At 36.7% G+C, this 10,586-nt stretch overlaps 3 protein-coding genes across 3 annotated transcripts in view; 1 reads left to right on the top strand and 2 right to left on the bottom strand.

The window, feature by feature from the left end:
- LOC115431173 (olfactory receptor 11A1-like) overlaps nt 1-84 on the bottom strand; it is a 1,195-nt gene extending 1,111 nt beyond the window's left edge. The window contains exon 1 of the mRNA XM_030151406.1: nt 1-84. This exon is cut by the window's left edge and continues 1,111 nt beyond it. The gene's annotated coding sequence lies outside the window, so the exon portion shown is untranslated.
- A 3,981-nt stretch (nt 85-4,065) lies between these two features.
- Nucleotides 4,066-5,318, bottom strand: LOC115431756 (olfactory receptor 10A6-like). The gene has a single exon (XM_030152402.1). It carries the CDS (start codon nt 5,020-5,022, stop codon nt 4,066-4,068), a length of 957 nt encoding a protein of 318 aa, XP_030008262.1. The 5' UTR covers nt 5,023-5,318.
- Nucleotides 5,319-9,542: 4,224 nt separating this feature from the next.
- LOC115431759 (olfactory receptor 11A1-like) lies at nt 9,543-10,586 on the top strand. The gene has a single exon (XM_030152405.1). It carries the CDS (start codon nt 9,550-9,552, stop codon nt 10,504-10,506), a length of 957 nt encoding a protein of 318 aa, XP_030008265.1. The 5' UTR covers nt 9,543-9,549; the 3' UTR covers nt 10,507-10,586.

The raw sequence follows: 10,586 nt of genomic DNA, 5'->3' as shown, positions 1-10,586 counted from the left end.
GATGAATGTTGAGTTAGTGTCAGTGTTGGGTGTGACTGAGTGAACAGTGTGTCAGTGTTAAACCTGGACCTGCTGGAGTGGGACTGGGAGTCCAGCCCAACTGAACTCAACCTCTGCTTCATGTGGATTTGAACCCTTGGACTCAGGACACGCCTCCTGCACCACACTGACCTCATGACCTCATCGTCTGAGGGGATGTCCTTGATTTGAACTGGAGTGAAAAGTGTTTGAATTCAATACTTACTGTTTCTCAGTAATACACATTCAGTACACTTACATGACATTAAAAAAAACAATTGTTATGTCAGTTCGACTAAAAGTGGACTTTAAAAGTACATGTAAACATTTTACTTTGACTGAAATCGAGGTTTTACTAGAAGGACTGACTTTCCTAGGTAATGTGATTAAAGTGGATCTACTCCTGTATATAAACAGATCAACTGGACTTGAACAGGACCAGGTGTTCTTACCTGAATCCTGACCCAGAGCATAATTTACTGAAAATCCATGATCTTGTTGCCCTTTTTCCAGTGGTAGTGATGTACAGGGCACACAATAATGTTGTCCCTCCTTCCATCCAGTAGATGTTTGAATGTAGGAAAAGTCAGTGCAGCCTCAGAGGAACTGGAATTTAAAAAAAAAAAGCTCAGACAAGAACAAATTAAAAAAGTAGATGCGTTTTTGTTAGAGGGGTTAATCTGTGGAATGGCCTGGAAGATCAATGAAAACAGTCTAAAACAATTAAAATAAAAAAAATAAATAAAAAAGTACAAATCAACTATTATTCAAAAATATAGGGTTTATGCTATCACCTGGACTAATTTAACTATCTTCACCCTTATACTATCGCCTGGATAAATTTAACTATCTACAGCCTTATGCTATCACCTGGATTAATTTATCTACACCAGGGGTGTCAAACATGCGGCCCGGGGGCCAAATGTGGCCCGGGGGCCAAAGGGTCCAGTTTGGCCCCTGGGATGTTTTTGCCAAGTGCAAAAATTCCACAGTCTTGAATTGAATTAAGCAAAAAAAAAATTAGCTTGAATTAAGGAAGAAATCTTGAATTTAACAAAAAAAAAAAAATTCTTCAATTAAGTAAAAAAAAAAAAAAAAAATCTTGAATTAAGCCAAAAAAAAAAATCTTCAATTAAGTAAAAAAGATCTCAAATTAAGCCAAAGAAAAATCTTCAATTACGTTTAAAAAAAATCTTGAATTAAGCAAAAAAATTTTCAATTAACTAAAAAAAATCTTGAATTAATCCAAAAAAAACCCCCAAAAACCTCAATTAAGTAAAAAAAATCTAGAATTAACAGCTTTATTTTTTTTCTTTGTTGTAGTGCAAAAAAATAACATTAAATTATGAAAATATTTACATTTACAAACTATCCTGTAACACTAAAATGTGAGTAACCTGAACAAATATGAAGAATCTGAAATGTCTAAAGAAAATTAAGCACAATTTTAACATTTTTTCAGCCTGTTCCTCAGTGTTTAGTGTCTTTGTAGATCTGATCCATAATGCACATGGAGAAATGGTAAGTGGAGGAATAATACTGTTAAAATTGCACTAAATTTTCTTACGTTTTTTAATTTAAATTTCAATTTTTTCTTTTTGTTTGTTTTTTTGGATAGTTTATAAAAGTAAGTATTTTCGTAATTTAATGTTTTGTTTTTTTTTTACACTAAAACAAAGACAAAAATTTGGAGTTGTTATTATTTATAGGTTATTATGTTATTATTTTTCTGGTCCAGCCCACTACAAATCAAATTTAGCTGAATATGGCCCCTGAACTAAAATGAGTTTGACACCCCTGATCTACACCCTTATACTATCACCTGGACTAGTTTAACTGTCTACACCCTTATACTATCACCTGGACTAGTTTAACTGTCTACACCCTTATACTATCACCTGGACTAGTTTAACTATCTACACCCTTATACTATCACCTGGACTAGTTTAACTGTCTACACCCTTATACTATCACCTGGACTAGTTTAACTATCTACACCCTTATACTATCACCTGGACTAGTTTAACTATCTACACCCTTATACTATCACCTGGACTAGTTTAACTATCTACACCCTTCTACTATCACCTGGACTAGTTTAACTATCTACACCCTTATACTATCACCTGGACTAGTTTAACTATCTACACCCTTATACTATCACCTGGACTAGTTTAACTGTCTACACCCTTATACTATCACCTGGACTAGTTTAACTATCTACACCCTTATACTATCACCTGGACTAGTTTAACTATCTACACCCTTATACTATCACCTGGACTAGTTTAACTATCTACACCCTTCTACTATCACCTGGACTAGTTTAACTATCTACACCCTTCTACTATCACCTGGACTAGTTTAACTATCTACACCCTTATACTATCACCTGAACTAGTTTAACTATCTATACCCTTATACTATCACCTGGACTAGTTTTCACTCTCCTCTGACCTGCATGGAACCACCAGTCTTTCTGAAATGTTGCATGTGCCAAGTATAACAGTGTCATTGCTCAGTACTGCTGTGTATATGACAATAAACTACATCTGTAGCTAGGTCCCAAGGCCTTAGTATGTCTGTCACTGTCATGGTGAGGGGACAAGCTCAAATGTAATTAAAATGAACATTCCATGTCAGTACACAAACATCATTTTGACAACTCAGAACATTTATTCAACAATGTACAAATGTCCAAAAATTGTTTAGAAATAAATAATTAAATGGAAATCAAAATTTATATAAGATGGAGATGACTAGGTATAAACATTATATTAGTTAGATTGTTGTCATTGTTGCTCTTCAGTTTGTTTAAAGAGAATACCAGTTTGTCCTCTTGTTAATGTTGCACTTCATGTGGAATTTTTTTGGTATTTTTATGCAGAATGTGAACTGATAGAACTGTGATTTGATTTTTGTTGTTTGTTCAAAACTACCTGTCAGAGAAAAGTGCAATATTAATGTTTAAAACACATAGTAATATCAATAATTTATTTTATTTTCTATTTGATTTATAGCAGCAGAATTATATTCCTGTTTTTCTATATTCTATTGTGTCCAAAAATTGAGGGAAAAATGTTCAAAAATTCATAAATGTATTGAAGACATTTTGAGGGGTTTTCTTTCTTCCCGTACCGAACCGAAAAAAAAAAAAAAAGAACCACGGCTTTCAAAACTGAAAACGTACCGAACCGAAAATTTTGTGTACCGTTACAGGCCTATTGTTTAATGGCACTAAAACAGCGGGTGAGTATTAGGGTTTTAAAACAGAAGCTCGTAGATTAGTCAGAAAGTTGCCCCCACAGATTTAATTTACATAAATGACTGAAACGTCAGTAGAAGTGAGGTGAACACTGGGTAAAAATGGAAATAAAAACTAAATATTTGGTTTCACGTCAGAAAGTTTGATTTCATGTTTATTGGTTTAAAATATGTACATATGTTTTTCATACATATATTTATTGTCATTTTTATTGTTTTATAAGAAGAAGCAAAAAACACAACACATCAAAACAATCCCTACCACCCCCCACTCACCCACACAATAGCGCCCACTCCCAGTGCAACAAAACATACTTGACAGACACAACTTAACTGACTGTACAGACAAGTCCTTTAAAAATTGTAAAACAGGTGTTCAGATCCTATAAAATTCTTTGATCTTTCCTTTAGCCAGGTACGTCAGCTTTTCCATTGCCAGGTTAGAAGACATTTCTTTAATCCATTGGTTCCTTGTGGGTCCTTGAATAGCTTTCCATTTCAAAGAAATAACTTGTTTGGCTTGTAATAAACAAAAATTTAAAAGTTTCCTTTTTCCTCCAGTTACTTGAAACTGCTCAGGGAAGATGTACAAAATACAACATTTTGGTTCACAGGGATAGCACATTCTGTAAATCTACAAATTAAATTAAGAGTCTCTTTCCAAAGATTCTGAAGTTTCTCACAGGCCCACATACAATGAAATAAATATGTACATATTTTAACATATATGTCTTTGGATTAATCTGCAGATCAACTGAAATGTGGTAGATTAACAATACTGTTTTACAGTTTGGTCCAGAGCAACCATTTACAGAGGCTTCTGATTTTAGAGATGTTCAGTCCATACATTAAAAGGTTAAAGAGTGGCTGACACATTAAAAAATACAGTGATAAAAATATTCTCAGTACACCGGGAACATGGTTCATATTAAACTTGCTCTGTATGATCTCAAAACTGGCCCCGAGAATAAAGTTTATCAGTGAAGCCAGGTGAGGCGTACAGGTACTGACAGCTTTATGTCTGGTCTGTTTAGATCCAGAAAAACACACTTTAAAGATCCTCATGTACGAGTAGAGGATTAACATGAGAGCAGACAAAATATTAACAAAACCAGCAATAAGTCCAAATATGTTGTGCGCAGTGATATCAGAACAGGCCAACCTGGTAATTGGGTAATTATCACAGTACACTTTATCAGTGATGTTTCCACACAGCTGTAAAGATGAACTTAAAGAAATCATGAAAATATTCCAAAAAAGACAATAAAAACATGGTACAATAATCATTGTGACAATCCTGTTTTTGGTCGTATGTGTGTTATATTGTAGAGGATGACAGATGGCAAAGTATCGGTCATATGACATGACGGCTAAGAATAAAAGTTCCATATGTCCATAAAAGTGAATCCATGAAATCTGCAGGAAACAAAGTGAAGCAGAAACAGTGTGAATGTCTGTGAGTATGTGAGTGAGTAGAGATGGGAATATCCCTGTACTACCAAACAGTTCATTAACAAACAGACTGCACAGAAAAAGGTACATAGGTTCATGTAAGCTTCTGTTCACACAGATAACCACAATCAGCAGAACATTGGACACAAGCATTAGAACATACAACAACAAAACAATCATAAAATATAGATATTTGAGATGCCCGGTGTCAAAGTAAGCAGATAGAATGAAATGTGTCAGATGTGTGGAGTTTGCCATCGTCCTTCTCTTAGTCTGTGAAACAGTCATAACTCAGTTCAATTACACATAGAATACATCTGGTAGAAAAAGTCCAGCTGTTGGTCTAACTGACATGAAACTAAATCATCACAACATCAAACACAAAACGTCTGTAGAATGTTTGCTGAAAAAGCCCAAAGTGTCCATGAATAAAGCTGTAAGAGATGAATGTTGAGTTAGTGTCAGTGTTGGGTGTGACTGAGTGAACAGTGTGTCAGTGTTAAACCTGGACCTGCTGGAGTGGGACTGGGAGTCCAGCCCAACTGAACTCAACCTCTGCTTCATGTGGATTTGAACCCTTGGACTCAGGACACGCCTCCTGCACCACACTGACCTCATGATCTCATCGTCTGATGGGATGTCCCAGAGTCCTACACAGCAACACATGACATTATGTACACAACAACAACACAAGGTTTGGTCATAAGGGACAAGTGTTCATTCAGTGAGTTCTGAGTAAGGCTCTCCATCAGCTCCGTCAGGGTTCTGAGCTGGCAGCACCTTGCACGTGAGTGAGATGGAGAGCCGGGTTCTGCTTGTTTACATAACAAACCCAAACGGCTTTTTTGGAATTTTGTGGTGAAGTGAGTTGTGAGAATGTGAATTCCGGGCAGCAGCAGTTTGTCTGTCTGTTGGTGAGTGTTGAGCCCAAATGTGGCCTTTACCTCCATCCGCCACCTAGACTCATTCTTTAAGGGCGTTTTCACACAGCGTACCTGAGTCTATACCGTACTTGGATACGTTCACACCTTTCCTGCAGATGTTGCGTTCACAAGCGCGTACCGCGGCCCGTGTCCACATACAAATGGGTGTTCCAGGGCTGAAACAATAGGTGGCCGTGTGGAAGGAACTCTGTCGCTATCCAACAAATGTGGAAGTCAGAAGAAGACAAACCCTTACCTATCTGTTATCCTTTTTGAAGCAAAGTGAAGAAGAGCGACCTTTGTATTCCCTGGTATACAGTGTTGGGGAAGTTACTTTTAAAAAGTAACTTTTGCTTGTTACTTCTTTAAAAGTAACCCATTACTTAGTTTCCCTCTATAGAAAGTACCTTTTTACGTTACTCCTTACTTTTATGTTACTTTTATGTGGCTCGACTTTGGGCAAAACCACATATCTGTTCCTAAATGTGTAGGGCTACATACAGCTGTACTATGGAGAACAGAACAGGTGTTTCATTTGTGCTCTTTATTATTAAAAAAATGCCACAAAACAGGGACTTAACAAGAAAACATTGGACTAAACATGAGGCTTAAGCTTCAACACGACCACTAAGCCTTATCAAACAATATATATAGGTGAACACAAAATACACAAGGGCTTATTGTCTCCTGCTAACGGTATCTTGCTAATCATCTTTCTTAAAGTGGGAGATTCAACAGTATTGATGGGCAACATTTCTTCGACAATGAACGAAGCGACAAGTTTCTCCAGATCTTGTTCAGTTACCTGGTGAAATGGATGCTTTAGCTGCTTATTTAGACTTGGATCATTTGACATAACATCATTTCCCCGGGGACCTGGGGCTCCAAGCTTCATGTTAGCATGTTTTCCTTTCAAATGCTTGGTGAGGTTAGCAGTTGAGTTCACGGCAGCGGACAACAGTTTTTTGTCAGGACACAGTAGACACTTTACACTCACATTCCTCTCTGTTGTTTTGACAAGTTCAAAGTAATGTGAATACCTGGGTCATTCCATATAATTTCATCAAGTGGTCCCCACCTGACCCTCTCAGATTTTTCTAAATTTTTACGTACTTATAGAACATTATATATGATGGGAAAATCCAAAATTTCAAGGCTTAATTGTAAATAGTTCCAAAGTTATGACCATTTGAAGTAGGTAGGGGGTACCCTAAAATTGTGACCAAAATTAAGATTTGAAATTTTTGGCTTCTATAACTTCTGAACAACAAGAGCTAGTGGTCTGAAATTTTCAGAATCATTTCACAGGAATCTATAGTCCTAAGAAATGTGAAAATATTTACTTAAAATTTATAATTGGATGTTACAGAGAATGACAAGTTGAGATTTTATCCATCGCAAACTTCTAAAATGCTACTTTTGGCCACTCATCACACAAAAACTAATCATCATATTCATTAGAAATTTTATGTGCTATATCTTGGCTACCTAGGGGATGGATCTGTGTAAAATGGTCCTATGTTATATTATGTATGATATATGAACAGCTTAAAATCAAAAATATCTGTCCGACCTTCGGATTCAAAGGTCAGTATCAGCATGTGGGATAGGCAGTATCACAAAATAAGACACCATGTGAAAGTACAGGAATTGCCCTAAATTTTGACACCAAGCACAACTTGCTTCTATAAATCCCATATAAAATATATTTAAGTCATAAATGGCTAAAATATGGGGGTGAAAATGTCCATATTTAATTTGAACATTTAACATAGAAGGATTTACCACAGATAACCAGTTTGGATTTAAATCTAAGCATGGTACTGATCTTTGTATTTATGCCTTGAAAGAAGCTGTTGAGGTATATAGGAGGAAGAACTCCTCAGTCCTGATAGGATTTGTTGATGCCTCTAAGGCCTTTGATCGTGTCAATCATCGAAACTTGTTTATGAAACTAAGTGAAAAGGGCGTCCCTGATTTTATATTTAGGCTTCTGGTGTACTGGTATGCAAACCAGAGTATGTGAGTCAAATGGGGAGATAAAATGCGCCCCCAGAGTGAGCAATGGTGTGTGGCGGGGGGGCTGCTTTCTCCTGCACTCTTTAACGTGTACATGGACAATCTATCTAAACAGCTGAATGGTTGCAAAACTGGTTGTGTGTTTGGTAGCAGTATAATCAATCACCTCATGTATGCTGATGATTTGGCCATTTTTTCCCCTAGTAGCGCTGGTTTTCAGCAGCTGCTGAATATATGTTCTGATTATGCTCTTACATATGAAGTTCAATACAATACTACAAAGAGTACAGTTTTGATATGCAGAACAAAAAGGGACAAGGGCCTAAACTTTCCTAATTTTTATCTGTCAGGACAGGTGCTGAGTGTGAGCACCAAAATAAAGTATTTAGGTCTCTTCATTAGGGATCAAATGTCCGATGATGATGATATGTACAGGCAATGTCGGATGTTATATGCCCAGGCTAATATGTTGGCAAGAAAATTCTCAGTGTGTACAGAAAATGTCAAGAAGAATCTCTTCAGAGCATATTGCAGTTCTCTTTATACTGCCCCCTTGTGGGCCAGGTTTAAAAAGGCTATCTTACAGAAGCTCAAAGTTGCATAATGATTCCATGAGAATACTGTTTAAAAAACCTCAGTGGACTAGTGCAAGTGAGTTATTCTGCAATGCAGGAGTTCACACTTTTCAGGCTCTTACGAGAAACTTAATGTACAAATTTATCTGTCGATTGAACGATTGTCAGAATTCCATCATTAGGCTTTTGACAAATCCCAGGCATAGTTTTGTGTGGTACCAGTCATCCATGTGACAACACTGGTACGGTTGTCTTTCATAATATTGATGATGTTTTGTCTGTATTTTTAACCTGTGTTTTTAAATTTATTCTGTTTGTTGATTGCCTGTTTGTTTTTAAATGGACTCCCAAGTCTGCAAATAAAGATGATGATGATGATGATGATGATGATGATGATGATGATGATGATGTTTTAGACTGTTTTAATCAATCTTCCAGGCCATTCCACAGATAAACCCCTCTAACAAAAACACATCTACTTTTTTATTTGTTCTTGCCTTAGCTTTTTAAAAAATGCTGGTTCCTCTGAGGCTGCACTGACTTTTCCTACATTCTAACATCTCCTGGATGAAAGGAGGGACAAGATTATTGTGTGCCCTGTACATCACTACCACTGGAAAAAGGGCAACAAGATCATGGATTTTCAGTAAATTATGCTCTGGGTCAGGATTCAGGTAAGAACACCTGGTCCTGTTCAAGTCCAGTTGATCTGTTTATATACAGGAGTAGATCCACTTTAATCACATTACCTAGGAGAGTCAGTCCTTCTAGTAAAACCTTGATTTCAGTCAAAGTAAAATGTTTACATGTACTTTTAAAGTCCAGTTTTAGTCGAACCGACATAACAATTGTTTTTTTTAATGTCATGTAAATGTACTGAATGTGTATTACTGAGAAACAGTAAGTATTGAATTCAAACACTTTCCACTCCAGTTCAAATCAAGGACATCCCATCAGAGGATGAGGTCATGAGGTCAGTGTGGTGCAGGAGGCGTGTCCTGAGTCCAAGGGTTCAAATCCACATGAAGCAGAGGTTGAGTTCAGTTGGGCTGGACTCCCAGTCCCACTCCAGCAGGTCCAGGTTTAACACTGACACACTGTTCACTCAGTCACACCCAACACTGACACTAACTCAACATTCATCTCTTACAGCTTTATTCGTGGACACTTTGGGCTTTTTCAGCAAACATTCTACAGATGTTTAGTGTTTGATGTTGTGATGATTTAGTTCCATGTCAGTCAGACCAACAGCTGGACTTTTTCTATCAGATGTATTCTATGTGTAATTGAACTGAGTTATGACTGTTTCACAGACTAAGAGAAGGACGATGGGAAACTCCACACATTTGACACATTTCATTCTATCTGCTTACTTTGACACCGGGCATCTCAAATATCTATATTTTGTGATTGTTTTGTTGTTGTATGTTCTAATGCTTGTGTCCAATGTTCTGCTGATTGTGGTTATCTGTGTGAACAGAAGCTTACATGAACCTATGTACCTTTTTCTGTGCAGTCTGTTTGTTAATGAACTGTTTGGTAGTACAGGGATATTCCCATCTCTACTCATTCACATACTCACAGACATTCACACTGTTTCTACTTCACTTTGTTTCCTGCAGATTTATTGTATACATTCTTATGCAGTTGTTGAATATTTAACCTTAGCTGTCATGTCATATGACCGATACTTTGCCATCTGTCATCCTCTACAATATAACACACATATGACCAGAAACAGGATTGGTGTGATGGTTACTGCACCCTGGTTTTATAGTTTTCTTGCTTGTGCTGTTATGATTTCTTTAAGTTTGTCTTTACATCTGTGTGGAAACATTATTAACAGAGTGTACTGTGTTAATTACTCAGTTGTTAAGTTGGCCTGTTCAGACACTACGGCAGTTAATATTTATGGACTTATTATTACTTTTATCACTGTTTCAGTTCCAACTTTTTTGGTTCTCTACACCTACATGAGGATCCTTAAAGTGTGTTTTTCTGGATCTAAACAGACCAGACATAAAGCTGTCAGTACCTGTACACCTCACCTGGCTTCACTGATAAACTTTATTTTCGGGTCTTGTTTTGAAATAATAACCAGCAGGTTTAATATGAACCATGTTCCCAACGTACTGAGAGTATTTCTATCACTATATTTTCTAATAATTCAACCACTGTTTAACCCTTTAATGTACGGTCTGAACATCTCACATATCAGAAGCTGTTGTAGGAAGTTGCTTTTTGCTCAGATGTAGAACAGCAGTAGTTTTACACATGTGTATCTGTAAATATTTTTAACCCATTCAGTATATGTATATATGTACATCCTTCCAGA

Source organism: Sphaeramia orbicularis, chromosome 13, assembly GCF_902148855.1.
Source record: "Sphaeramia orbicularis chromosome 13, fSphaOr1.1, whole genome shotgun sequence".
Taxonomy (NCBI): Eukaryota; Metazoa; Chordata; class Actinopteri; order Kurtiformes; family Apogonidae; genus Sphaeramia; species Sphaeramia orbicularis.
This window is presented reverse-complemented; position numbering and strand designations above follow the sequence as displayed.